The 27,925-nt window shown below is 58.1% G+C and overlaps 1 protein-coding gene across 5 annotated transcripts; it reads left to right on the top strand.

Moving 5' to 3' along the window:
* Positions 1-7: 7 nt before the first annotated feature.
* Positions 8-27,882, top strand: UAP1 (UDP-N-acetylglucosamine pyrophosphorylase 1). Of its 5 annotated transcripts, none has more exons than XM_053659331.1 (11): positions 8-108; positions 11,309-11,644; positions 15,499-15,703; positions 17,374-17,549; positions 18,750-18,922; positions 20,789-20,982; positions 21,860-22,000; positions 22,625-22,813; positions 23,671-23,721; positions 26,706-26,772; positions 27,431-27,882. In XM_053659331.1, exons 2-11 carry the CDS (start codon positions 11,365-11,367, stop codon positions 27,521-27,523), a joined length of 1,569 nt encoding a protein of 522 aa, XP_053515306.1. In that variant the 5' UTR covers positions 8-108; positions 11,309-11,364; the 3' UTR covers positions 27,524-27,882. The 5 variants fall into 5 exon arrangements, with proteins under 5 accessions (XP_053515306.1, XP_037005407.2, XP_053515308.1 ...); XM_037149512.2 differs by lacking the exon at positions 8-108 and adding an exon at positions 8,882-9,085; XM_037149503.2 differs by lacking the exon at positions 8-108 and adding an exon at positions 8,883-9,065.
* The last annotated feature ends 43 nt before the right edge of the window (positions 27,883-27,925 follow it).

Genomic DNA, 27,925 nt, shown 5'->3' with positions numbered 1-27,925 from the left:
TGAACTCAATCGAGTCTGGCAAGGTCATGGGCTCCTGAGCAAAGCCTGAATGTCTCGTCGAAGACTTGTGGGTGGAAAGTGAGCTCAGCAGGGCCCGGCGTGGCCTTGGTAAGTCGCGAGGTCCCTCCCGGCCCCGGGTGTTCAGAAAGTGCGTCTGAAATGTGATCGGTACCGGGCGGTTTCCTTGCCTGTCCGCCTTCCTGCCTACCTCCCCTCTCCTCCCCTTCCTCTGTCTTTCCCTCCCCGGTACATTCCAGATTGGAATGCTTGTAATATCTGTATAATTTTAAAAATCTAAGAAACATCTTTAAAAAAACCCCAAAGTTTCTGGCTCTTGAATTTTAGTCTTTTGTCACAGAAAGGAAAGAGAAGAAGCCTCCGGCCACAGTGGCCGCACCTGGGGGTCTCTGTGCTGCTGCCGGGCAGCCAGACCCCCCGGCCACCTCCTCACATCGGGGCCGGTGCCCCGTGTCCTGTGGTGTGCTGGCTGGGACGTCAGCTGTCCGTCTCTGCCCCGCATCCCAGGCACACGGGCGGGAAAGGTGCTCTGGTCAAGTTCAAAGTTCCAGGTGGCCAGCTGCACCCATGCACCAGGGCAGGACCTGGAGGACAGGGCGTGGGGCGGGGCGGTTCCTGCCGGTATTTGTGAGCAGTGAGATAAGGAGCAGGAGTTGTGAAGCCGCAGAGCTCCTGGAAGCCGGCTGAGGCTCTGAGTGTGGCCGGGATTGGGGAGGGTGGCCAAAGCAGGGCAGCCTGCAGGGAGGTGGCGACTGTGCTGGAGAAATGCCCCGGGGTCGTGGGGACCGATGCAGAACGAGGGCAGACTGGAGCCGTGCTTCTCTCCAGCCCTGTCTGCTGCCTGGGCCCCTGCTCAGGGCCTCCCGGGACGCGGGCGAGGTGTCCGCTGGGCTGCACCCTCATCTGGATGCTCGGTGGGAGGAGAGCTCACTGGCTCACGAAGGATTCACTTCCTGTGGCCGTGGTGCTGCCAGGGTCAGGGCTTCACGCTTATGGTTTTCTGCCTGAGGCCACTTGCAGCCCCGAGAAGAGGTGCGAAGCTCCCTCCGTGCGCCCTCGCCGGGAGCAGGCCAGAGCCTGGCACAGTGCCCTCGGGAGTGACGTCCGGTCCGGGCTCTTAGTCAGAAGCACGTCAAGGGTCCAGCCACACCCAAGGGGAGGGCACCCTCCCCTCCACAAGGCGGGTCCGGGGGTTCGGCTTAGTCACTCATTCTGTGCCTAATCCCCGACACCCCACAACTTAGGTCATCTTATTTTTCTCATTCTGAGTCAGAAATGGCCCAAGCACTTTAAAAATGTTCATCCCAAAGCAGCCCTAGTGGGTAGGTCCTGTTATTACCCCCATTTCACGGGTGGGGAAATGGGGGACCTCAAGTGACATCAGTTAACTTGTCCAGGGTCAGTCACTGGGTCACTCAGGGCCAGGTCTCACCTCCCGTGCTGAGCCCTCAAGGCAGAGGGTGGGTGAGTGAACGCTGCTGGACGAGGGACACAGGACACCAGTGCCCAGCGGTGGCGCCCTTGCAGCTCAGTTTCGATGCCAAGGCAGCCGGCCCCGCTGACGTGCGTGGCTGGACCTCCTGTTCGTATGAAGTAGCGCAGGCTGAGGGGAGGAGCCGGGCCTGGAACAAACCTGTCCCAGTACCTGGCACGCCGAGCGAGTCTCATCCGCTGTGGGTTCAGAGGCGGAGCAGGTGGCCGGAGGGGTGTCTAGCAATAGCCCCTGCGTCCCATTCATACTGGGTGGAGGAGCACAGGGCAGAAAGTACAAAATGCACCCAAATATATTGCCCTTCCCGGAGAGCCAAGGCCAGGCTGTGGACGGTCACCCAGCTGAACATTGGCACTGTTGGGTTGCAGCGAAGGTCAGACACTGTTCTGGGCTGTTTCCAAGGGATTTCCCTGCAGACACACCCCCGACCATTAGAGCCAGGACTAAGAATTCTGCGGTGACCGGCTGCTGACTGCCACTCAGGTGCCTCCGTCTTACACCCCTGGTTGGTTCTTAGATGAGTCCCTTCACTTCTGGGGGATCTTGTTTTCTTATCTGTGAGCTAGGGGAGGTGGCCCGGAGGACGCTGGCCGACAGCCCCGGAACAGAAGCCCCCTGTCCCTCCCACCCATGAAAACGCACTCAGTGTGGAGTCCTAAGGCATTTGTCTCTGTGATGATTACACACAGTCACGCTCTCCTACTTTCTCCCTGGTTCATTCAGTTCTGTTCGTTGCACTCTTCCCAAGTTCCGGTCGGTCCCCCTTTATCTGCGGGGGATACACTCCGAGACCCTCGGGGGGTGCCCGAAACTGCAGAGGCAGCTGCCCCCTGTCTGCCCGGTTCTCACCTGCACACACCTTTTCACCTGTGCGTTGAAACACACCGACACACCTTTTCACATTGTATGTTCAGTGTGTTGGTCCCAGACAACTCTTGTTCTTCCCGAGCTTCATCAGGCTACTTAGAACAGCCCTTGGTGTGAATTCAGGAGTTGTTTATTTTTGAAATTTTCCATTTAATATTTTTTGCCTGTGGGTAGCTGAAACCGTGAATCTCAAAACTGCAAGTAAGGAGGGACTGGGATAGTCCGTGTCACGGAGCTGTAGTTTGGCCAAAATTAAAACCCAATATTTAACAGGGCGTATTCGTTATTTCACAATATTTCAAAACACACTCTGAGCCACAGGGCGTCTGGAGTGTGGGAGGGGCGCTGATCTCCCGGGAGCAGGAGGTGCCTGTCCTCTGATGGTCCAAGCCCAGCCCCCGCCCCACGGCCCCTCTCCTGGAAACAGTGACCTCATGCGTGCTCAGTGCTCAGGCCCGGCCTTGACCCCAGCCCTGAGCCCAGCCAGACTCTGGTGAAGGAGTGCACTTCTGGGAAGTGACCTGGGTCCTCAGAAGTTGAGATGTCTGCCTCCCCTTCCTGTGATGTTTCTTCCCTCTTCCCTGGAGATAAGCAGATGTATACGTATTTTTCTAATGTCCCCGTGTTCCGTTACGAATACTCAGGTGCACTTCGGTTTTTTCCTTTAACTATTTTTCCTGAAAGATGCTTTGTAGAATTTTTCAGTCTCTCTCTCTCTGTTTTGGTAGTTATATATAGTATTACTTGTTTTCTTCCAGTACTTGTGTGATTTCTTACTTCATGCTTCCGTCTCTGTTGCGTTTGAAGTTTATTCTTGTGAATGGTGTGAAGTGTGGGTCTCCTTTCATCTCGTTCCAAGTGGCTACCCAGTTGTCCCACTGGCTACGATAAAAGTCCACTTTTCCCTCCAATGCCCTGAGGAGTGTCCTCTGCCAGGCGGTCCTCGGGCCTGCCTCGGACCGTCTAGTCTGTTGCCCTAGTCACTTGTGGGTTCCATGTTGTTTTAATTGCAGACACTTCTTAGCATAGCATATTTTAGTATCTGACAGGCAGGCTTCTCTTGTAGCTTTATTTTTTTCCCAGTGTTTTCCTAGCCATTCTTGCATTTTTCTTTTTCCAAGACCACTTTAGCATCGACTTGCCTGGCTCACACATTTCTAATTTAACAAGGAGTGCGATTTATAAATTAACTGGGGGTGTTTTTCCGTTTGATCGAGTGTCTTCTGCAGGAGCGTTTTACAGTTTTCCTCAATGGGCTTTGCACGCTGCGTGTGAGATGTATCCCGAGTTGTTTATTTTTCTCTGTTGCTGTTGTAAATGGGATTTTCCGTATATCGTGTCTTCTGAGTAGTTACTGGGTGGGTAGGTGAGAACTGTCTGTCCTGTGTGTGCTGATGCCTTGCTTACAGCCTTGACTGAGCCTCATCACTGATTTTTACAGTCGGAGTTGGTCGTGTCGATTCTCTAGGTACCTGCTCACGTCCTTTGTAAATCGGGGTCGTTCGACTTGCTCTTTCCTGCTCTGAAGCCTCACGGGATTTCCCTTCTCCAGCTGCACCAGTTGGTACCTTCGATCTGCTGTTGAATAGTCATGGTCAGAGGGAGCATCTGGCTGGGTGGGTAAAAAAGGTTTTAAAGGGTAAAAATAACTCTTTGGTATGAGAAGTGTTTGGGTATTTATCCAGCAAGTGATGAAAGCCCTTCTTATGCCTTGGAACTAGAAAAAAATAGTAAAAAGGGTAAAAGTAAAAAATCTGCTTTCATCATAGTTTACAGCAAACACTTGTGCTAAGCCCTGATTCTCCCTCTTCTTTTGACTCTTTATAAAGGTTTTGCTTTTTTTAAAAATATATTTTATTGATTATGCCATTACAGTTGTTCTATTCCCCCCCTTCATTCCCCTCCACCCTGTACCCCCTCCCCCACCATTTCACCCCTTTAGTTTATGACCATGTGTCTCAAGTTCTTTAGATTCTATATTTCCCATACTATTCTTGCCCCCCCATCTATTTTCTATCTATCATCTATGCTACTTATTTTCTGTACCTTCTCCCCCCTTCTCCTCCTCCCACTCCCCTGTTGCTAACCCTCCTTGAGATCTTCATTTCCATGTTTCCGCTCCTGATCTAGCTGTCCTGTTAGTTTGCTTTTGTTTTAGGTGTGGTTGTTAATAACTGTGAGTTTGCTGTCCTTTCACTGTTCATGTTTCTTTAACTTCTTTTTCTTAGATAAGTCCCTTTAACATTTCATATAATAAGGGCTTGATGATGATGAACTCCTTGAACTTGATCTTATCTGAGAAGCACTTTAGCTGTCCTTCCATTCTAAATGAAAGCTTTGCTGGATAGAGCAATCTTGGTTGTAGGTCTTTGGATTTCATGACTTGGAATAGCTCTTTCCAGCCCCTTCTTGCCTGTAAGGTCTCTTTTGAGAAATCCGCTGACAGTCTGATGGGGACTCCTTTGTAGGTGACTGTCCCCTTAGCTCTTGATGCTTCCAGGATTCTCTCCTTCATTTTAATCTTGGCTAATGTAATGATGATGTGCCTTGGTGTGTTTCTTCTTGGGTCCAACTTCTTTGGGACTCTCTGAGCTTCCTGGATTTCCTGGAAGTCTATTTCTTTTGCCGGATTGGGGAAATTCTCCTTTATTATTTGTTCAAATAAGTTTTCCACTGGTGGCTGTTCCTTTCCCCCTTCTGGTACCCCGATAATTCAGATATTGGAGCGTTTAAAGATGTCCTGGAGTTTCCTAAGACTCTCCTCATTTTTTTGAATTCTTGCTTCTTCACTCTTTTCTGTTTGGCCATTATTTGCTTTCTTCTGGTCCACTCCACTGATTTGAGTCCCAGTTTCCTTTTCATCGCTTTTGGTTTCCTGTGCAATTCCATTCATTTCAATTAGTTTCGCCTTCATATGTTTGTCTAATTTGTGGCTCTAATCGATCAGTTCTGTGAGGATCCTGATCACCAGTGTTTTAAACTGTGTGTCTGAGAGTTTTGCTATTTCTTCATCGCTTAGATTTATAGGCTCTGGGGCTTTGAGATCTTCTTGAGCCATTTTTGGTCTGTTTGGGCCCTTTAAGTGCGAGGAGCGGAGCCTTGGACTCCCAGGTTGCTGGGTTGTGACGCTGCATGTGGAGGTGGGGTTAGAGCGGGGAAATGGTTGCGCCCTCCGCTGCCCCTAGCCGCTGGGGCTGCTGGCTCTCGTCCAATCACCCACTCCCTCGCTTGTCTATCCACACACGAATGCGAGACCACAGTCAACCTGCAGCCCTGCTCCCTCGCTGTTTCCCCGCGGTCGCTCGCTGAGTTGCCCACCAGGTCCAACCCTGGGCCTGGATTCCACGCACCTGAGTCCGTCTGACCGAGTTTTCCTGTGCAACCCCGCTCTGCCAGCTACTGGTTTTGCCCCTCTTACCGGTCAGGTTGAAGAATTTGTTGTTATCAGACTTCCGAAAAGTTCAATTTTATGTGTTCTGGCTGTGTTTTCTGTTGCTAATATTTAGTTGTCTCTAAACTTGGTTGTGTGAGGAAGCACAGCTTCTCCACCTGTGCCTCCATCTTGGCGGAAGTCTTCTCTCAAGTTCTTTAGATTCTATATTTCCCCTATTCTTGCCCTCCCCGTCTATTTTCTCCCCACTGTCTATGCTACTTATTTTCTGTACCGTCTCCCCCCTTCTCCTTCTCTTACTCCCCTGTTGCTAACCCTCCCTGTGATCTTCATTTCTATGGTTCACTCCTGATCTAGCTGTCCTCTTAGTTTGCTTTTGTTTTAGGTGTGGTTGTTAATAACTGTGAGTTTGCTGTCCTTTCACTGTTCATCTTTTTAATCTTCTTTTTCTTAGGTAAGTCCTTTTAACATTTCATATAATAAAGGCTTGCTGATGATGAACTCCTTGAACTTGATCTTATCTGAGAAGCATTTTATCTGCCCTTCCATTCTAAATGAAAGCTTTGCTGGATAGAGCAATCTTGGTTGTAGGTCTTTGGATTTCATGACTTGGAATACCTCTTTCCAGCCTCTTCTTGCCTGCAAGGTCTCTTTTGAGAAGTCTGCTGACAGTCCTTTGTAGGTGACTGTCCCCTTAATCTCTTGATGCTTCTAGGATTCTCTCCTTCTTTTTAATCTTGGCTTATGTAATTATGATGTTCCTTGGTGTGTTCCTCCTTGGCTCCAACTTCTTTGGGACTCTCTGTGAGCTTCCTGTATTTCCTGGAAGTCTATTGCCTTTGCCAGATCGGGAAAGTTCTCTTTTATTATTTGTTCAAATAACTTTTCCACTTGCTCTTTCTCTTCTCCTTCTGGTACCCCTATAATTTGGATGTTGGAACATTTAAAGATGTTCTGGAGGTTCCTAAGCCTCTCCTCATTTTTTTTGAATTGTTTCTTCATTCTTTTCTGTTTGGTCATTTTTTCTTTTCCTTCTGGTCCACTCCCTTGATTTGAGTCCCAGACCCCCGGAGCTGATAACTCTAAGTGACCAAGAAATTGCCAACCTATGAGATGCACAGTTCAAAACACTGGTGATCAGGATGCTCACAGAACTGGTTGATTTTAGTCACAGATTAGAGGAACAAATGAAGGCTAAACTAATTGAAATGAAGGGAAATGCACAGGAAACCAATAGTGATGGAAAGGTTTTGTTCTTCATCCGTTCGCTCCTCTGGGAGTGACAAATGCTCACAGCTCTCCCGGCCTGGCCTTAGGTTCCTTCTCGCTGACTTTCGCTGTGCCTGCCTGTGCGAAGGAGGCACCACCCTTGCTTTTAGAAAGGAGGAGACAGGGGTTTAGTGACGTTGAAGGACATACTCCTTGTAAGGGTGGGACTGTGACTTTGAGTCTGTGTCTTCTCCCAGTTCGAGTTTTTCTAAGCTCTCATGTATTTCTTTCTCAGGAGTCTGAATGTTGAAGAGTAACATTCAGTATATTTTCAGAAAGCAATGGTCTTCAACTCTTCCCTACATTGAAGGTGACGATGCAGTGCTCAGGGACATGGCGGGCAGGCTCCAGGTCTCTGCGTGGGACCTGGCGTCATTGACGGAGTGGTTTCTCTTCTTCGATACCATGGGAGAATGGAGAGGAAGGTTCCGTGTGATGTCAGGGATCGGAGGACGGGATGCGTGTCAAGGTGTCCAGGAGCCACCACAGTGCCCGAGAGAGGAGGCACTCGGATATCAAAAATTAGGGTTTATTTAGTATGTACCCCGTTCTACATTTGTTACTCGTGTTTCCTGTTTTGACCCTCAGAACCATAAGGTGTTTAGTTTGTTTATTTTTAGAGAGAGAGAGAGGGGAAGGGTGGGAGAAAGGGGGAGAGACACATCATGTGAGGCAGAAACGTCCATCTGTTGCCTCTCATATGCGCCCTGACCAGGCATGTGCCATGACTGGGAATTGAACCGGTAAACCTTTCACTTTGCCAGATGGTGCCCAACCTATTGAGCCATGTCAGTCATGGCAAGGGTAATTAAAAATTTAGTATAGATGAGAAAATTGATGCCTGAGAGTTAATTAACTTGCCAGAGCCCTCAGCAATAGCAAGGCTGGAAATCTGCAGATCCAGGCCCTGACCCACACCCCAGACAGCGGTCAGATGCATAGCTAAATGGGTGAAGTTCTGGGGTTATGAGAGAGGAGCGTGTTCAACCTCCTGTATGTAGGCCTGAGTCCAGTGAACTGCTCCGTTTCTTAACGGCAGTGGCTGCTTTTGCAATTCACCAAGGAAATGAAAAGGCCGCTTGCACTCAGGAAGGAAGGCAGGCACCTGAATGCCTGGAATTCTTCATGTATCATGTGAACTCAATGGTGTTTCAGCATCCTAGAGTTGTCACGAAACTGTGCAAAGTGCAAACCAGCTTCACACATAACCCACGATTCTCAGGGCTAAATGCTGAGCTCGCGCCTGCACGAGCAGCTGCCCGAGGTCGAGGCCAGCCTGGTGGTGCACACTGGAGCTAAAACACAGGCCCTCGGTGGCTTCGGGGTCACTCAGCCTGAACCCCGGGAGGGGGAGGCCAAAGTCACCCTGAGCGGACCCCGGGCTTGCTTTCACTGCCTCAATTTACCTAATCCTGCGCTTCCACGCCCTGTCTCCTTTCGCTTCTGTTTTGCAAAAGCAAAAGGGCCTGGCCTCACGCTCAGGACCTTCTAAAACCGCGAGACTGGCCGGCAGGGCGCTGCGGGCACCTGCAGGAGGGTGAGGCCCGCCGGCAGGAATCTTGGCTGAGAAACCGGGGTCTGTCGCAACCGCCGCGCGGGCGTCCGGATACGCGCCTGAGGCCGTGGACCGCCTCGGAATGGAGTGCGGGCGCCGCGGGCGCAGCTGCCGCGCTGGAACCGGGCGGGCGGCGTTCGCGGTCGGGGCAGATGGGCGGGGCCGTGCGTGACGGAGCCCAGCGCGGCCCGCAAAGGCCTGGAGGGTAAATGACGTACGTGGCTCCAACCCGCGCCGAGGCCCCGCCCCTGGAGCGCTGGCCCCGCCCCGCGCTGGCGGCGCTGACGTGTCCGCGCGCGTTTCCTCCTCTCCCCGCCGCCGTCCGGCACCTGAGGGGCGGGCTGGCGGGCGGCGCTCCCCGCCCGGCCCTCGGCCTGGCCCCCGGCGCGCTGCCCATCCGGACCGCGGTATATATGCCAGCGGCGCTGACCCGGAGCAGAGCCCTGTGGACGCCGCGGCGGAGAGGTCGTACGGTGAGAGCAGCGGGGACAAGGTGTGGGGCGGGGATCGGCGGCCGGGCTGGGGGCCGAGGGCGGGCTGTGGAGCTAGCGTGGTCGCACGTGGACGGGGCCGGGGCACGGCGGCAGTTAGGCCAGCGGGGGCTCGGGGGGCGGGGTGGCCCGCACCGACGGGCTGGGTCCCGGGGAGTGACTGCGGTTCCGAGGGCGGCGCCCCGGGGGCGGAGGTGCCTGCGGGACGTGACAGCGGCAGCCCACGCGCCCCGCTCGGCTCGCGGCGTTGGGTTCCCCTGGGGACGGCGGAGGGCGGGCGGGCGCGGGGACCGGTGGGCTCCGGCACGGGGTGGGTGGGCCGGGCCTTTGGGTTGCAGGGGTGGCGCTGTCGCGAGCGGGGCAGGACGTGCTGCTCCGGGAACGTGGCCTCGGTGGGCGGGTCAGAGCCGCGGGTGACGCCAGGTTTGTGGTCGTCGGATGCTGGACACCGGGCTCGGAGCGCCGCTCCCGGAGTCGGGGGCCAGGGCGCTGCCGCAGCTGTGGCTTCTCTGCCTGAGAAAGTCACACACGTGTTGTTGTTGCCTCCACGAGGGCGAGGCCGGGCGGCGCAGGTGCCAGTATTTGCTGGGACTGGTTTTCTTGCCTGAAGGTGGGTGGGTGTCGAACGTCTTTTAGGAAAAGGTCAGCTTGGAGCTTCAAGTGGGATAATAATGCTGTGTGTCCGCCCCCTGAGCACTCAGCCCGTGGGCTGTCGGGCAGCGTCCCCTGCGGGGCCAAGAGTGTGCTCAGGGAGGCGACACGGTTCGCAGGGTGTCCCCACGGGCGGGGAGGGACCATACGGGGACTCCTGTTCTCAGGTCTCCCCCGTTGCTTGGAAAAAATCGTTCCATAGGAACCTGTGTCTCTCAGCTGCCCCTTCAACATGGTATATTTTATTTTATTTTTTTAAACATAGTATTTATTTTTAGAGAGGAGGGAAGGGAGTAAGAGAGGGAGAGAAACATCAGTGTGTGGTTGCCTCTGGTACACCCCCTACTGGGGACCTGGCCCACAACCTGGGCATATGCCCTGACTGGGAATTGAACCAGGACCCTTTGTTTTGCAGGCGGTTCTCAATCCACTGAGCCACACCAGCCAGGACAGATGGTGTGCTGTTAAAATTCAGTAACAGCATTCTATCTTCTGAAACCCACGTATGCCAATAGAAATGCCTTTGATATCTCAGTGAGCCCCCAGCTCTGTCTGCTGACTGCCCTCCTAGGAATCCCACTGAGCCCTTGACTCGGGTCTTGTATGCCGGTGACCTCTGAACTGCAGATGCTTGCATTTTATGTCTTGTCAGCACATCCCTTTGGATGTCTAATGCTCATCTCAGACTGACCACGACCCACAGTGAGGATCAAGCCTCCCTCTCTGCTCATACGTCCCTAAGTCTGCATGTCCTATGTGTCCCCATCTTAGTGCAGGGGACCCTGCCTGGAGTCAGCTCTGCTTGACGCCCCTGGTCCTCTCACCCCACCCTGAGCCTGTAACCCAGCCCTCCAGGTGGTTCCGTGACAGCCAGCTGGCTCCCCTTGGGCCTTCCCGACCGTCTTCCCCCACACGGCAGTGAGCGATCCTGTCAAACCTGCCTCCAACCAGCACACTGGCTGCTCCGAGTCTCCACCTGGCTTCCCACCCCCCGCACCCCTGCCTCGACCACAAGACCCCTGCTCGTTTCCCCAGCCCCCTTTCCAGTCGCCCCCAGCTTTGGTCCCCTGGCTGTGGCAGCATCAGCCTTCGCGCTTCCCTCCAGCAGGCGGAGCGCCCGCCGCCCTGCAGCTGCTGCGCCTGAGGCTTCCGCTCCAGAGAAGAAAGGAGACTGCCCGAGACCCGAGGCTGTCCGAGGGTCTTCTGGGGTGGCTTAGTGGTCCAAGGAGGCGTGCAGAGGGGAGCTGACTGCATGTGGTGGCGTGTGAGCCCGGGAGTCAGTCTGTCTGTGCCGACGTCCCGCTCAGCCCACTGAGAGCAGAGAGAATGAGAGGACCCATGTCACAGTGTGGCTGAGGATGAGCGAGACCGTGTAGGTGACGGACTCGGCGCAGTGCCCGACAGATAATGCTGCGTGCTCTCTCACAGCTCTGACGTCTCACAGGTTTCTAGATGGGGAGGCTGATGTTCCTGTCTTACCCTCTGGGTTTTTTCGTGTGCTCATTTTTAGTAAGAAAAACCTGTCAGGTTTCGAGGTAGGACTTTGACCTTCTGTTGATCCTTTTCTCTTGCAGGTTCATAGGTGCGGAAATCACCCCTTGTCTTCACAAAGCGGGGTGCCCAGAGTATCATGAATGTCAATGAGCTCAAACTCAGGTTGTCCCGGGCTGGGCAGGAGCACCTGCTACAGTTCTGGGATGAGCTGGAAGAGGCCCAGCAGGCGGAACTGTATGCAGAGCTCCAGGCCATGAACTTTGAGGAGCTGAACATCTTTTTCCAAAAGGCCATGGAAGGGTTCCATCCGTCCTCTCAGCTAGAGAAGGTGGACATGCGGATGGAGCCTGTGCCACGGGAGGTGCTCGGCAGCGCCACTCGGGATCGAGACCAGCTCCAGGCCTGGGAAAGCGAAGGTACGGGCTTGGAGACTGTGTGCTCTGAGCTATCGTGAGATGCGCTGTGCCGCTAAAGCCAGCGAGCTGTGCGTGGTCAGCGCTGGGACCGTCACACTGCCTCAGCCAGGTGGCCGTCTGAAAGTGGCGGTTGATTTGCTAAGACCTGTGCCTCCCATTGCTGGTCCCTGTGTTCCCTGCTCGTCCCTGTGCCCAATCCGGGCCTCTTCTCATTCAGGTCGTAAATCACCTCTAGTCCCTTCCCTCCTCAGCGTCCATGCTCCTAGGTTTCCCTTCCCGAAGCACAAGTTACGAGTTCATGCTGCTTGATCCAGCAAGCACTGCCCTGCCTCCCCTCCGGCTCTCCAGGCCTGGGGACCCCTGGGGCGCCTCTCCTGCTTCTGCTCATGCTGCCGTGGGTGGCCCACCCTGGGGCCACCGTGTGGCTGCCTCCTGCAGCTCTGCCTGGGGGGCCTCTTGCCCCCGTGCCACGCTTCGCGTGCACTGCCTGGCCCACGGCCGTGTCTGCTGGGTCCAGGTCCCAGGTGCCAGGTGGGTGTCTCTGCAGCCTGGCTTTCGTCCCGCCTGCGGTGAGAGTTGCTGACGTCAGCACAAGGGCTCCTCGAGCCCCTGCAGAGCAGCCCACGGCGTGTCCTGCGGACTGCGCGTCACATGCCGCTTTGAGCCAGTTTCCGTTGTCAACTGGTTGGTATTTCTGCTGAGTTGCCTGGTGCTTTTTCTTCTGAAGTGGATCAGGGACCTGTCCCCGTGACTCGCACTATGCCATGCTTTTGAGAATGATGGCATCACTCACGTGCCACTGTCTGGGCAGAGGTGAGAGCCGGCTCTTCCTGACCTTGTTCCCGGGGGTGACAGTCTGACTGGGGATGCAACCCGGGCCCCTGAGTCTCACCTGTGCTCTCTGGACTCATTTCCCAAGTGTGCGATTAGACTGATGCTGGTCCTTCCTCTTAAAAAACGTGACGTCACCGCAGAAGGAACGTCAACACGGCAGGAACAGCACAGAGAAGCTGCTGCCGGCTCATCAGCTCTGTGGTGTTTGCACCCCCTGCCACCTGGCCCTGATGGTCACTTTTCTCAGGGGGCAGTGGGGGTGGAGGTGGCACCTTGAGGTCTGTGTGTGTGCCCCACTGTAGCTGTTTTTAGACTGCGTCCCATTCTCAGGCACTCCCTGCCCTCCCTCACAACGACAGAGGTGACTGCTGTCCCCGGCCTTCTGTGTAGCTCTCCGTGTCTTTGTCTGGACTTAGAGACTGGCTGACTTTCAAACTGTGTTCCAAAGAGCCCCAGGGGTTCCGCTCCCAGACACTGGACGCCGTCTCAGGTGGGCTGGGGAACGGAGTCTGAGCAGGTGGGTCTCCATCCCCCTCCCTTCCCACCACCGGAGCAGTTCTACCTGACCTGTTGTGTGAGTCTGATCTTTGCGTGAGTTTTAGTGAAAGGGCCTGGAGACAAAAGAGCACTGAAAACAGTTGGACGATCTTCAAGGAGGGCCTCGAGGCTCTAAAGGGCTTGGTAGTGACGGCCCAGCTCCTCCTTAGCAAAGGCCCCCCCCCCACTGAGCTGGGGGGAGTGGCCTCCAGACACCGGGGAAAGGAGGGCGTCCTGGAAGGCTGCGACCACTGCCCGAGGACCCATCAGTCCTGCCTCCTTCGCCCCTGGGGCTCCATCTCCAAGCCCCACAGGCCTTGGGTCCCCACCCCCAGGACCCCCGCTGCCAGTACCCTCCGCAGCCCTCTGGGCCTAGAGTCGGGTCAGCCCTTACAGACAGCTCCAGCACTGACCTTGGGATGTCAGGGCCACAGTGACTCTGCAGGATCCCCAGAACCTGAGTCTTTAAGGCCTTTTGTTGGATCTGTGCAGCTGGTTTACATTTACGATTTCTCCTTTAAGTTAAACACGGGGAACAGTGCACCCCAGCGAGTATCAGAAGGTCCAAAGCAAACTTCCTTTTGGCTTCATGTCCAGGGAAAATATTTATTCATGGGTGTGGAGAAGGAGACTTTGTCACTGACATTATGTCCTTATTGCTCAGCCTCACACTTCCACGTGTGCAAACTCCCAGCAGAGTGAGGTTCCCGCAGGAGCCGTCAGAGGGGAGAGGGTGCCCCTGTGAGTGTCCCGACACTGTGTTGCAGGAAGGACACGCTCCAGGGGAATCCTGGTACTGGGTGGAGGACGGTGTTTCACCCCCAGGGCAGGGGCAGAGAGCGGGGCTGTGCAGGGGTTTCGAAGGGCCTGGGGGCTGCCGACGTGGAAGGCTGTCGAGGCAGATACTCGAGTGGCCACAGCACTCCTTGCAGAAGAGAGATTTTGCTTTAAGTTAATTCTTCTAAGTGTCCAGGCCGCTATGGAGGAGCAACCAAGAAACCTCCGTCTGACCAAGCTGAGCTTTTGAGAGAGAAAGAAGTCATTTTAGGAAAGATACTCAGTTGGGAAAATGTATTTGCTTAATAACCCTCCCCCATTCTTTTAAAAATAACTGTATGTTTATACTAAGTATAAAAGAATCTTTCAATTTTACCGTGTGGTAGCAGATTAGCATTCACGGTTGGCCGCTTCTGCCTAGGGGCCACGTGGAAAGTTAACCTCCGGGCTGGCTCTCAGTCGTGCAGCCCTGCGGCCGATGGGGGGGGGGGGTCCTGTGGGGGAGAGTGTTCCCCGGACGGCTTCTCGGCGTTCCTGAGACCGCGCAGGGACGTTTCCACGGGCTTGTTTAATTTAAAGGTCACACGTGCTCACGTTAGAGCAGGTGGAAGTTACTGACGGTCACGGGCAAAACCGGACGTTGCCGCCACCCCACAAGCCAGAGGTGACTGCTGGGGGGTGTTTTCTCACATGCACATATGCACGGGTTATGGTTCGTGTATAGTTTTGTAGCCTGCTTTGATCATCTGTGTCAGAAGCATTCCGAGCTTTGGAACAGACATTGGAGAGAACAACAGTACGATGAACTCCCTCGCCTGCCTCCCCTTGATTAAACAATGATCAGAAGTGTGCTGCTTCTGCTTCAGCCCGTTTTGTTCTCTCCGCCGGGGTATCTAAGGCAGACCCCAGCTTCGTGGCGTGCAGGCCTCCCAGAGTTCAGCAGTGTCCCCGAGCCTCGGGACCTGTCCTCACTGCGCACACATCACTTCTGTGCCGATGAAATGCACAGTGATCCCCAGTAACTGCAGTGCTTCAGGGGTTTCCTTAGTCAGTCTGTTCACCTCACGTGCTTAAAGTGCGCTTGACACGTTGGGGAGAGAGTTCATCTGTAACGTCCATGTCGGCCGTGGTTCAGAGTGATGGAAAGGCCTGTGTTCCCCACAGCTGGTCCGGGCGCCACACTTGCAGGGGGTCTGGCAGCCTCCTGCCCAGCCAGGCAGCTGCCCACGTCGAGGTGTGTGGGGGGTGGAAGTTACCCAGGAAGTGTTGGGGCTGTGACGTCGCTGTGAACTCTCTGGTTCCCGGAGACGGTGCCAGGAAGCGTGTCTGGGACTCCAGGGAGGGGCTCCCTGTGCCCCGGCCTCGGGTTCCCCCCTGACCTCTGACGCGGTCCGTTTGCGGTCCCCTCTGGAGGAAGCCTTCGAACGTGCGGGTGAAGTTCATTTATACCCAGTTAATACTCCTGAGCCTTGGTCTTTGCCTTCCAGCGTCACCAGAAAGAAAATTGCTGGTTCATTAAAGTGTGTTATGTGGTGTTTGGTTGGGTTGTGCATATGAATTTCTCCCTCACACAAGCGTTTTTATCAACAAGAGAGTCCCCAGGACTGCGCGTGGGCCCCCACTCAGTTTGTGGGAGGCTGGCCTGTGCACGTTTGTCCTGGAGTGCTGACCCGGAGCTCTGCTGACCCCAGTGTTTCCTTTCCCAGGGCTTTTCCAGATCTCCCAGAGCAAAGTGGCTGTCCTTCTCCTGGCTGGGGGGCAGGGGACCCGGCTCGGAGTGGCCTACCCCAAGGGGATGTACGACGTGGGCTTGCCGTCCCACAAGACCCTGTTCCAGATTCAGGCAGAGCGCATCCTGAAGCTTCAGCAGCTGGCGGAGAAGCGCTGTGGCCACCCGTGCACCATCCCTTGGTGAGACGCCTGGGGCCCACGGGTGGGTGCGTACTCCCCACAGCAGACTCGGTCCCTGTCCCCACTGCTGACTTGGGACCTGCAGCTTCACAGGCCAGAGGCAGGGCGTGTGAGGGTGACACAGGGACCCTGTCCCTTCAAGGGGCAGCACCCATGCTCCTCCAGCGCCGGCCCCGACCCGGGTCCCTGTGTGTCCTGGCGGGCACTCTCACTCTGGAAACCCCGTGCTGGTTGGTGGTCCGTCATGTGTGGAGTGTCTGGTTGAAAACTGGAATCTTGGAATGGGAAGGCTTTGCTCTGCTGTTCCCGGCACTGGGGGGTCGGCAGGAGTCCCGAGTCCCAGTGTTCTGTTTGCTGTCCTCACCCTCAGGACCCGCAGCGTCACACCGCCGTGGCGTGGCCTTATCTTCAGTGGGTTTTCTCTGTCTAGGGTCTCGATCTTCAGTACCAGCCCATGCAGCCCTCCCAACCCGTCCCCACGCAGCTGACAGCCCCTGACCCCTCTGCCGCGGGGCCAGAGTGGGCTGTGCCTGCTGCCTGCGTGTCTTCGGGGGGGCCCCCCCTGCCAGGGTGCCTGTCTTTAGCTCCAGGCGAGGGCGGCAGTTTTGGGAATTCTGCTCTGCTTTGTACAAGGCTTTGATTGAGTTCTTTAATCTCTTTCCCCCAGAAGTTAGTGCGCCCAGAGGGGCAGGCAGCCAGCTGTGGGTGTCTGATTCCTGAGGTCCCTAATCCTTGTCACTCAGCCCATGTGACCAGCCAGGGCTCTGCTGGCTTCTCTGTCCTGCCTGGACCCAAGTCAGCAAGTAGCCCAGGAAGTGGCAGCTGCGTGTCTTCAGCCCCCGGGAAAGTCGCTCTGGTCAGGGCTGCTTCTGCAGCTCTGACACCTTCCAGTGACTCTCCCAGGGGCCCAGTGCCTCCCATACAAGCTGGCCCGCCTGCGGAGTCCTGCTTCGTCCCCCTCCCTCTGGGGACGTTAGGGGATGTCGGTGTTCTGAGCGGCCAACACCGGACTCCTAGCCCAGGCTCCTCTCGGTCCTGCGGCTTTTTTTCTCCCCTCACAGTGCTCGTGACCTGTTTCTCATGGGCACCTTTTGTCCCCTTGTGAGTTGTGCCCAAGCTGTTTGCATGCAGACCTCTGGGTGCCCAGGGCACTTCGTTGAAGAGACAGACAGCTGCTAGGGTGGGACACCAGGTGGCTTCGCCCACTTCCTCCCTGAGCCACTCGGCAGACGCCACTGAGCACCTGCGTCCGGTGCTGCTTGTAGACAGGATCGCTGCCCCCGTGCCACCTGGCAGAGCCGGGTCTCCGTGCAGCCCAGAGTGCAGTTAGTGCTGTGGCTCTGAAGGAAGGTGACCAGAACCCAGGTTCCATTTCCAAACTGAACCAAAGACTCATTAGAACGTATCGCGGTTACCCCTTGTCTCTGTTTATTTAGAGGGGTTTTTATGGGCCAGTCCGCCGTCCCCAGAGTTCTGGAACAGCCGAACTCTCCAGAGCTGGGGACTCTGGCCGGAGACTGTGTTGCGGGATGTTTGGTGCTGTCCCGCAGAGTCATCGGATGCGTGAGGGGATGGGAGAGGGCCCCTTGCAGGAGGCCCGGCCACTCAGCCCCCTGCGGGTGGGGAGGGGACAGCAGGGCTGCGTGCGAGGTGCCCTTTTCTCTCGGAAGGTACATAATGACCAGCGGCAGAACAATGGAGTCCACCAGGGAGTTCTTCGCCAGGCACAAGTACTTCGGCCTGAAGAAGGAGGACGTCATCTTTTTCCAGCAGGGCATGCTGCCGGCCATGAGTTTTGACGGGAAAATCATTCTGGAAGAGAAGTACAAGGTCTCTATGGCTCCAGGTTGGTGGCCCTCTTATGTAGGGGTGACTAGAAAGGGTGGTGGCCAAAACGGTCAATTGTTATTTTCTCTTGAATATGGTCGTTCGGATGTTAAAAATTAACACTGAAGTACGTGCGTATTTTTTGTAGTTTGGCAGTGGTTTATCAAAGGCGTCCACGCCCGTGGGGGCAGCTTTTGCCCTCTGTGGGCGCCGCCCCGGGCGGGCGCCTGTGCGGCCCGATTCAGGCTCTGTGCCCTGCGCTCTGCGTGGCGGCGCCCTCGGTGCCGCATCTCCTGCTGAGGACACGAGGACACGGGCGGCTCCTGCCGTTCACACAGGCCCGGCTGGGTCAGAGTTCGTCGCCGTGTCACTCCTCACGGAGGGGTGAACGCTCTTTGGAGGTGGTTCAGGACCAGGAAGGGGCGGCTCCAGCAGGTGGAGTGCGGGAGCGAGAAGCTCACAGGGCGCTCTTGGCGCCTCGGCTCCGCAGGGGCCCAGGCCGCACTGCCGCCCGGTGTGATGCCCCGGGAAGTGATGCCCCGGGAAGGGAGCCGCGTGGGTCGCACGTGGAGGAAAACGTGGAGGGGAGGGCTGGCAGGAAATAAGCAGCGGTGCTCTCAGTTCATCCTTTTCTCTTCTACCTGACTCTTTACTCCGCACAGGAATTGCCGTTCTTAGTTCTGTCTGTGAACTGTCTGTGATGTCTGGTTCTTGTCACGGTTTGAGCTGTGGCCCAGGTTGCCACTGGTGCAGGCGCGTGGGGCCGCAGCCAAAGTGGACGGGAGGAGCGGGGGTCTTCCCGGGCTCAGCGTCACTCGGGTCAAGTCCGTGATCTGGCACAAAACGCTCGCTCACGCGGGAGGTGCGGGGAGGGGCCGGGCTGTGCACACAGAGCCCGTCGAGTTGGGCAAGCATGGTTAGTAAACCCGACCTGTCACGGGACCGTCACCGGCCCGTACGTGGTTCTGCACCACCTGTCACAGGCTGCGCTGTGAACGAGGCAGGTTCCAAAGGAAACCGTGCTCTTTGGGGTGGACTTGTCCTTCCTGAGCAGTGTCCTTCTCTGGGTGGCCGCACCGCACCCCCTTCAAGGTCACGCAGTGTGACCACACTGTGTCTTTCTTGTGGGGGCTCCGCTTCCCCTGGCCCCGGGACGCCGCCTTCGGGTGGCCTTCATGGGGGGCTCGGCTGTGCTGCTAAGAGACCGCTCTGCCCACAGATGGGAACGGTGGCCTGTACCGGGCGCTGGCGGCGCAGCGCGTGGTGGAGGACATGGAGCGGAGGGGCGTGGTGGCTGTGCACGTCTACTGTGTGGACAACATCCTGGTGCGGGTGGCGGACCCGCGGTTCATCGGCTTCTGCCTCCAGAAGGGGGCGGACTGTGGGGCAAAGGTGAGTAGGGCCTCGGTCACCGTGGGCGGCCCGTGGGCCTTCTCTCTCGGCCCCTGTGCGCAGAGTCCAGCTGGAGTCACTGGGGAGACTGGAATATCTTAGGCCCCTCATCTCCCCAAAGCACGTGACCCCCCCCCCCAGCTCCTTTTCTTAAATCGGCAGCATTTGACTTTAGAAGGAACCCTGTGCACTTGCCTGTCACAGCTCCAGGCCAGGGACAGACCCGTTGGTGCCGACGGCGCTGGGGCAGGTGGCCGGAGTCGTAGGTGCGGGCGGCTCAGGAGGCTTGGCCGCCAGCCAGGAGGGCGACAGGAAGTTCCACAGGTGTCCTGTGAGCAGGACGGTCGGAGGCAGGTGGAGGGGGAGGGTGGCTGAGGTGAAGAACTGTTGGGTGACCGTGAGCCGACACTGAGCTGGGGGTCTGTCCGGCCGTGCGGCACGGCCCTGCCCTGGCTCTGCCCTGCGCAGCGTCTCTGGCTGTGGAGCCGATGCTGCAGGAGACAGGCCGCCGTGGTGGCAGGGAAGCTGTGTCGCATGTCCCGGGATCAGGTAGACAGGAAACACGGAGCACCTTTGGGACACCTTAGAGGCCTTAAAGTGTTAATATAAAGGCTACCTTCCTGGACATCGATAAAGGTGTCATTCTCTTTGAGTTAAAGTATGACACATCCTGATCAAAGTCCGACTGAGGCCATTCTGGGGACATCTGGGGACAGAACGATGATAAGCTTTACAGTAAACATGTACAGACGGCCAGGAAAGTGGTGGAAAGGGGTGAGAGGAAGGAGAGAAGGGGGCTGCAGAGGGTCCCTGACTCTGGTGAAACCCAGGAGTGCCGTGCATTGCTGATGCCAGGACCGAATGACAGACAGGATGGGGTCAGACGGCAGACACAGTCCGTGTGCACGCAGGGACGCGCCCTGTGAACACTCGCCGTTCTGACCAGTGGCCTTGGCGGTCTGTGTGGACTTAGAGAAGTCAGCGGCTGGAGAAGAGTTTTAACCTAGTTGCTGCGATTCCATCTGTACTTAGGACAGACTTTTCCAGCAGAGACAGACCTTGCAAAGCGCTCAGAAGCACGCTGAGCCATTAGCTGGACTGACAGACAAGGCAGCACCTTCAGACACTTTTTGTCGCGCTCCTCTGCGGGAGAGTGGTGCCCCCCACAGCTTCTCCTGGGCAGTCTTGGGGGAGCGGTGGGGAGCCGGTCAGAGCATCGAACATTCTCACATTGCCCTCCGATTTCTGGGCACACCTTCCCCACCAGCCCAGAGCCGTTGGCAGATGGTCAGGTCACGGGTTTGAAAGTGTAGCATGTCCCCACACAAACTCTGGCGTGGGAAGCCGATGACTGGGGGGCCTTTCCATCTCAAGTTCATGTAGGGCCTGGGGACCTGCCCGCCCCACCCCCACCGCCTGGCGGAGCCCCGGAAAGTGAGGCCGGTGCTGTGTTCGGAGTGAGCCTGAAGGTTGGCGCGGTGCCAGCCAGGGCGGAACACTGCAGTTCCTTGATCTCGTGCCTCCCAGGGAAGCTGTGTTCCGCTTATTCTCAAAGTGGCTGAGTGTGGCTGAGGACGAAGCGAATGGTGGGCGTGGAGCTACGTGGGGGGCAGGCTCCCCACCTCCAACTGCCCCCAGGCCAGTGCCTCCTCTGGGCTCTGGGTCCGCCGGGCACTCTGCCCCCTGGTGTGTCGGGTGTTAAACCTTATGGTTGTAATGGGTCGTTCAAAGGAGGTGAAGGGGCAGGTGACCGTCTGAAGTTAAAGATCGCTCTTGACTCGTTGCTGTAAAGACAATGCAATCGCAGTGGCAAGTGTGGCCGTTGAGAGCGGTCGATGGCCAGCAGCCTGCTGTCTGTCCGGGCAGGTGGTGGAGAAGACGAACCCGACGGAGCCGGTGGGCGTGGTGTGCCGTGTGGATGGCGTGTACCAGGTGGTGGAGTACAGCGAGATCTCGCTGGCCACGGCGCAGCAGCGGGGCCCGGACGGGCGGCTGCTGTTCAGTGCGGGGAACATCGCCAACCACTTCTTCACCGTGCCGTTCCTGAGGGATGTCGTCAGGTACAGGGGCCGGCTTTGGGGGTTCTCACTGCTTGTTAATCATAAACGGGGCAACATGAGAGTAGGGTGTGCCCGAGTCCAGTCCTGCAGAGCCCGTCCTTGTCCTGAGGGGCCCCTTCACCCAGCAGCAGTGCCCTCACACTGTGGTTGTCAGCGGGTGAGGAGCCCACTCCCGGGGCATGAGCTGAGGGCACAGCATCGCCCGTTCCCCCCCCCCGGCCCCCACCAGCCAGATCCTGGGGAAGCACAGGCTGAAAATGACCTCGTCTCTCCCACAACCGGACACTTGAAGGTGCAGATGTCCTCAGGCTATGGGGCCAGGATTCCCAGAGGTGGTTGTGGGGTGCCTGTGTGATGAGGAACTGCTTGAGCACTTTAAGGGAGCCGCTCCCTGATGAGCCCCGAGGGGCTTGTGCAATAGACTGGGGAGAGCAGAGCCTGCAGCTGGACGGAGGCGTGGCGGTCCGCCCTGAGGTCTGAGCAGGAGCCGTGTGTCCCCAGGCACCAGGGTGGAGGGCACTCTGCTGCCCAATTGTCCACTCCGGGCCCTCGGAGTCACAGCTCCGTCACTCTGCTCAGAGCATCAGCTCCAGGCCCTCGCCGATTCCCTGCCCACAGCACTGCCCGCACCTCGTTAACTAGTCCGCAGCAACTGCTGACGCTCAGCCCCCACCCCGAACCAGGAGGGCTCTCGGGAAAGCTGGGCAAAGAGAATGTTTGTGAAACCTGGGTCGTGGGGGAGACGTGGTGTGAGTAGTGGGTGGCACGTGGGTCTCACGTTGCGGCCTCAGACCGGCGGCCGAGCGCTGGCCCCTGGGCCTGGCGGCCAGCTCGCGGCGTTCGGCATTCACACAGCGCTGTCCTTTGCCCTGCACAGTGTGCACGAGCCTCGGCTGCAGCACCACGTGGCTCAGAAGAAGGTCCCCTGTGTGGACCCCCAGGGCCGGCCCGTCAGGCCCGACAAACCCAACGGGATCAAGATGGAAAAGTTCGTCTTCGACATCTTCCAGTTTGCCAAGTAGGTTTTGCGTGACCAGTCGGACAAAACACGTGCCTGGGACCTGCCTGGCACTGTCCTCGGTGGGACGCTGTTCTCGCGGCCTGATGGTGGGCAAGGGGTGGGGATGAGTCTCAGCTCGGGCGAGCCGCCGGCTCGTGGGTGTGCAAGGTGCCCCCGAGGGTGCTCTTTACAGCACCTTCCCGTTGCCCACTCTTCTGCCAGATCGTTCACATCACTGTTTTGGCTGAGACTACCAGCTAGGTAGAGGGAGGCCCCGGGTTGAGGGCTCCTCGCCACCTGAGAGCAGGCGTCTCCACCAGAGGCCACACCTGGTCTGCAGTGGGAGTCTCCGAGGTGACCGACATGAAAATGCAGGAGACGGGGCAGCCAGCAGTGGTCCTACCACCAGACACCCTTCTGTCCCCCTTGTTGTCTGGGGCGGACACTCCGGGGCCCTTCTGCACTGAGGTTCCTAGTCCCCCTGACCCGCCAGGTGGGGAGGGTCTCGCCTGGCTGTGGAAGCGAGCTGTATTTCCTCCGCCTCCGCCTGCAGTGGGGCCTGAGAGCCGGCCGGTGGGGCTGCCCGGTGGGGTCCCCATGCAGAGCTCCGCCTCCAGCCGAGTCAATGTTCGGTCCGCACAGGCGGTTCGTGGTGTACGAGGTTCTTCGGGAGGACGAGTTCTCTCCGCTGAAGAATGCGGACAGCCAGGACGGCAAGGACACCCCCACCACCGCGCGGCACGCCCTCATGTCCCTGCACCACTGCTGGGTGCTCAACGCCGGGGGCCACTTCGTGGACGAGAACGGCTCCCGCCTGCCTGCAATTCCCCGGTAGGCCACCCTCCCGCCCTCCCACCTGCTCTCTGGTGGTCCCTCGTCTCTAACAAAGGCGGGGGCCCGTGGGCGCTGGCTGAGGCGCACTCACAACAGCTTCACTCTCTGAGAGAGGAGTCCCGTCCGAGTCCCTCGTGTCTTCCGGCTGTGTCTGCCATGCCGTGAAGGGACCCCACCAGAGGATGGGCGAAGGCAGCCCCCTGGTGCGCCCTGCGGTCCAGGCTGGCCGCAGCAATGGTCTCACTCACACCTCTGTGGGCTCACAGCACGGCTCGCTGTGGGGCGCCCCGAATGTCCCACCGCCCCCATGGACTGACGAGACACAGGTCCGTGTCTCATGTGGGCGTGCACCCTCAGGTCACTGAGAGAGGCGCCAAGAGGGGAGGAAAGGCCCCTCACCATCCGTGGTGCTGAACCTCTCTAAATGTTCTGGGACTTGGAAGTTAGAATGAGAAGGTGCCTCTGCCTCTTCAGATCTGAGGTGCAGCCCTCTGAGCTCAGTTGTGTGTCTTAGGACACGACCTTCACTGGCACCCAGAGCCCCGCTGAGTGGTCACACGGGAGCGTCTGCCCTGAGGTTTGCGTTCCCTGGACAGTGCGTCTGGCACAGGAGCACTGAGGGGCCGGGTTCATCCGGGCTGCGGTTCCACAGGCCCGGCCTCCCCGGCCTCGCCAGCCTCCCCGGCCTCGCCAGCCAGCTGCTCTGTGCTGCCCCAGGCGTCCTCAGCCCCTCCACCTCCTTCGCCAGGTGCAGCGTTCACCGTGAACGCTGCCCCGGTCTGTGCCCTCTGCAGTTCCCCTGCACCGTCCTGTTGGGTCGCCCCTCCCACTAACGCCTCTCTATTCCCACCCAGCGCCGCTGCGAGCCAACAGCCTGAGGCCGGCACCGCCCACGTCAGCGACAAGTAAATACACCGGCCTGCCTGCGGCGCATGGTGACGGGCTGCGCTTCCCGCACTAACGGCCGCGTGGCTGGCTCTGCCTCTCTGGGGCCGGGCGGGGGGGCTCCGGGGGCTCTGCTGCTTCCTCGGTGGCAGGCGTCTGCCTGGGTGACACTAACTCGAAGCCGCAGCGCATGCTGGGCGTGGGTGGCATGCCTCACCAAGACCCGCCCGTGGTGTCTGGGTGCTCGGGGACACACGGGCAGGGGCCGCGGGACCCAGAGCACCCCCTCCACGTGGGTGCAGCCTGGCGAGAGACACTGCGTGGTGCGTCTCCCTGGACGGGAGGGAGGCCCAGTCTGCGGGGGCTGGGCAGACCCCCCTTCAGTTTCCTGCTCTCCTGCCGGCAGCGCCCCCTTTTGGTCTCTCTGTGTCATTGTCACTTCCTGTCCTGCTCCTACGCCCGTGTCTTTCTGTCTTTAGAGTAGATCCCTTTTAGCTGTGGCTCCATGTGTCTCTTCTCCGCTGGGCGCCAGTCAGGACAGGCCGTGGCGTTCAGAGCTCAGGGGACGGCGTTCTGTGCTCGTTCCACGTCCACGGCGACGAGGTTTAGGCTGAGTTTTACGTTGTTGGGTGACCGGGGAGCGCGTTCAGGGCACAGGGGCTGGGCAGCCGTTTCTCCGTGTGAGTGGAGCGCTGGCGGCGGTCTCGCCCGCGCTCTCCTGCCTGAGCCAGTCGCCTGTGCCCTGCGGAGGCCGGTGCCTGTGTCCGTCAGCGTCTCTGGGGTGTGGCCCCGGCTCCCTGGACGGCCCGCAGTCGGACTTCCCCTTGGAGCCTCTGATGGCCGCTCCCTCACGCAGGGCCCTGGGGGCCAGCCCTTCGCTTTCTGTCCCTGCAGCATTGGAAGCGAGTCGCTTTTGTGATGTAAGAAATAAGTCTGGGTCCTAAACTTTCTTCTCATTGAACCCCAGCTTTCAACCTGAAAAGTGGCAATTTCTTACCCACCCACTGGGACACCACCTCTGGCTAAGACACAAGAAGTTACCCACAGCCAGACCTTGCTCAAGTGGTTTTAGCTAGTACTTTCCTCGCCGTTCACTTTATTTTAGCCCTTTGTGGAATAATGAAACTGAAATCGTTGTCCCCAAATGAGGTCACGTGGCTCCTGCTGAACCCCCAGAACCCCTAGAGAGGAGACGACAGCGTGAGCGGTGGAGGGGGGGCACCCGGGCTCCGAGAATGGGAGGCAGGAGGCAGGGGCTGGGTTCCTGCGAAGGGACGTCATTTCTGTTTTCACCTGCTGACCAGCATTCGCTTGTGAACGCGTCCTTGGGCCCATGGGTCCTTGGTGTCAGCGTCCTTGGGCCCATGGCTCTCTCCTGAGATCGTTGTTTGGCGACGGGCTCCCGTCATCCCTCTTCAGGGGGCCCGGCTTTGCTCATTCGAGTCGACTTCCTCAGTTTCTCCCTTCTCTGGGTGGAGTGCCATTGTGTTCAGAACAGCCTCGAGTTTCTCGGGTGAGAGCCCCCTTCCGGTCCCGGCACCCCATGTGCCGGGGCTGCAGCGCCGGGGTCTCACTCTGCCGTTTGGTGCCTGCGCCTCCGAGCCGCCCTGCCTCTCACATCCGCACGGGCCCGACCGGGTCTGGAGAGCCACCACCGCCTTTAAAGCTCTCTGGCTCTGACCCTGGCCGCCCCCGGACCTGCAGGTGCCGTGGGCTCGCACCAGAGCACACGCCATTTCTTGCAGCAGCTGGGAGGGGCAGGGTGCTCACACGTGGAGGTGCACGTCTGTGTGCTCCATGCTCTGTGCGGGGCACACACAGTGGCGGCCCCGGGAGGCAGCGGCGACACAGGTGTCTCTGAGCCTGGTTGCGGGTGAACGAGTGAATGAGGCCACTGCAGGGAAGAGGCGGTTGGGAAGACTGGGTGCAGGCTGTGTCTCGGAGGACGGGTGGGCCCGCACGGTTGCAGGGCCCTGGTGGGGGATGAGCTGGCACAGGCCTGAGAGTGTGGGAGCGGCCTGGCCGGAGTGGGGAGTGGCCCGCGGCATCCACTGTGGCTGGGCCGAGTGCTGGAACATGGCCGGTGGCTCTGCTGGGCAAGGGCCCAGGTGGCTGCCCCCTGGGGCCCTCGGGTCTGTTCCCTGTGCCATGGCTTCAGGCCACACAGTAGTGTGGAGACAGGGCCCATGGGGACAGGGGCTGTGGTGCAAGTGAGGGAGACAGTGTGCCTGGGGACCTCGTGCCCTGTGGCTGAGACCCCTGAAACGGCGAAGAGCTTGCAGGTCTCAGGACTTCAAGGGCGTTTGACTGACATGCTGTTGGTTGGCTGTTGCATCAGGCGGCTGTCAGTGTGGACGGTGACCGGGCCTGCCTGTGTGCGCTGCAGCTGCCTCGCTGCCCCCAGGGCCCTGGCGGGAGCTGCGTGGGGCACACTATCTGTGTGTCCAGTTGTCCGGACGCATGACCACAGGGCACTGAAGATGTGGCCATTACGCGGCAGAGCTGAATTTTCAAGTCACAGTCAACTTTTACAGTTTTGACGAGTCTGAGTGGCCCCATGCATGTGGCAGAGAGTGGCTGCTGTTCAAGGGACCTCAGAGTTCAAGTCTCGGTTGACACTTGTGCCTGAGTCTCTGGGCCGTGTGCAGGGCTGAAGGGAGGCGTGAGGGACCACAGCACCCAGTGACCAGCCTGGGGCGTGGTGTGCGGTCAGCACACAGTCCTTACTTTGTCACCTGGACCAGTGGCTGTGACGAGAGGGAGATGTCAGGGGAGGGGCGTGTCCCGCCAAAAGGAGGCACTGGCAGGCAGGGGCGAAAGTCCCAGACTATCTTCTGACCTTGGCCTCTTAACATCACCTTGACCCCCCGGGGACCCAGCGGACGGTGGGGCTGTTTCTTAGCAGAACGTCGCCATGGGCAGCCTCTCAGAGGAAAGCGCGTCTACCCTGTCACTCTGGTGGAGGACACGGGGACGGTCTCTAACGCACCTGGTCTCCCCGCAGCCTGAAGGACGCCAGCGATGTCCCGATACAGTGTGAAGTCTCTCCCCTCGTCTCCTACGCGGGAGAAGTGAGTTTCTTTGCTTTTCCTACTTCAATGGAGTAGATTCTGGTCCAGTTTCACGTTCCAGTCACGCTGCCGACAGGCCAGAGTGTCGTGGGGACCCTGCCCTGCGTGGTCCCCCTGGAGGGGGGCCACCTGGCTGCCTCTGCTCTCAGTCCTTTGCCTCCAGAGTCCAGTCCTGGTGTTGGCGCCGCCCCTGAGGGTGCTGGTTCGTCGTGCAGGCTTCTCAGCAAGCGCTTGTCCGCCTTGTGCTGCAGGCTGCTCACCTGCCCACTGGGACGGGGGTCTGCTCTGTGCCCGCACTGCTGCGCTCACCCCTAAGTCAGGGTCCTGCCCTGCCCTGCAGCGAGGCTTCTGGGGGTGGGGCCTGGTGTTGCCCAGCGTAGGCCAGGAGGGCCAGCGCACGTGGGGTGGTCACATGGAAAAGGGGCACCGCCCACTGACTTTAGAAATGATACTGTCAGCAGAATAATTCCACTTTTTGCTGATTGGCTCAGGTGGTTGTGAATAGGTCACGAAGCCCAGTTGTAGAACTTTCCCTGATAGGTCTTTATTGACTTAAATTGTGCACTTCAGCCCAGCTTTTGCCTGTGAGCCACGAATTGCACATCACGGGACCACCGTGCACCAGCCCCCTGACCCTGTCCCCGCTGTCGCCCCTCAGGGACTGGAGAGTCACGTGGCCGACAGGGAGCTCCGCGCCCCTCTGGTCATCGACGAGCACGGTGTCCACGAGCTGGTGAAGAACGGGCTCTGAGGGGCCGCCTCCCCGGCCGCCGGGACCCCCAGTGCCCCTCCCGGCCATCCCACTCCAGCAAGTACGTCCATGTGGCTGGACTTGAGAAAGCATTTTCATGATTCTGCACTCATTGAAGGTCTTATTTATGTTTCCCAATTCGACAGTGTTCTCCAAGCCCAGGAGAACGTCAGCGTGGAGACGGTCAGGGCACACGGTGACTCTGTGGGGCTGGGGGCGTCCGGTCCACGCTCCACTGTGTGGTCGTGTGCACTGCCCACGCAGAGAGGTTTCTGCAGCACCAGATGTTCGCTTTGTCTTATCAAAAGTAAACTTTCTAAAGGAACAACTGGGCAGTAAAATAAACTTCTCTTTTTGTTTCTGGAGTGTCATTTGTACCCTGAGGACGTTATTCCACTGGGA

The sequence above is a fragment of the Artibeus jamaicensis genome, unplaced genomic scaffold (genome assembly GCF_021234435.1).
Source record: "Artibeus jamaicensis isolate MK-2021 breed Jamaican fruit bat unplaced genomic scaffold, CSHL_Jam_final scaffold_625, whole genome shotgun sequence".
NCBI lineage: Eukaryota > Metazoa > Chordata > Mammalia > Chiroptera > Phyllostomidae > Artibeus > Artibeus jamaicensis.
This window is presented reverse-complemented; position numbering and strand designations above follow the sequence as displayed.

Excerpts from the sequence above, each read along its gene's own strand:
- UAP1 (XM_053659331.1), top strand. The coding sequence starts at position 11,365 with ATGAATGTCAATGAGCTCAAACTCAGGTTGTCCCGGGCTGGGCAGGAG. Across the intron at positions 17,550-18,749 it reads CAAGGTCTCTATGGCTCCAG|ATGGGAACGGTGGCCTGTAC; the intron begins GTTGGTGGCCCT and ends CTCTGCCCACAG. Across the intron at positions 22,001-22,624 it reads GACATCTTCCAGTTTGCCAA|GCGGTTCGTGGTGTACGAGG; the intron begins GTAGGTTTTGCG and ends CGGTCCGCACAG.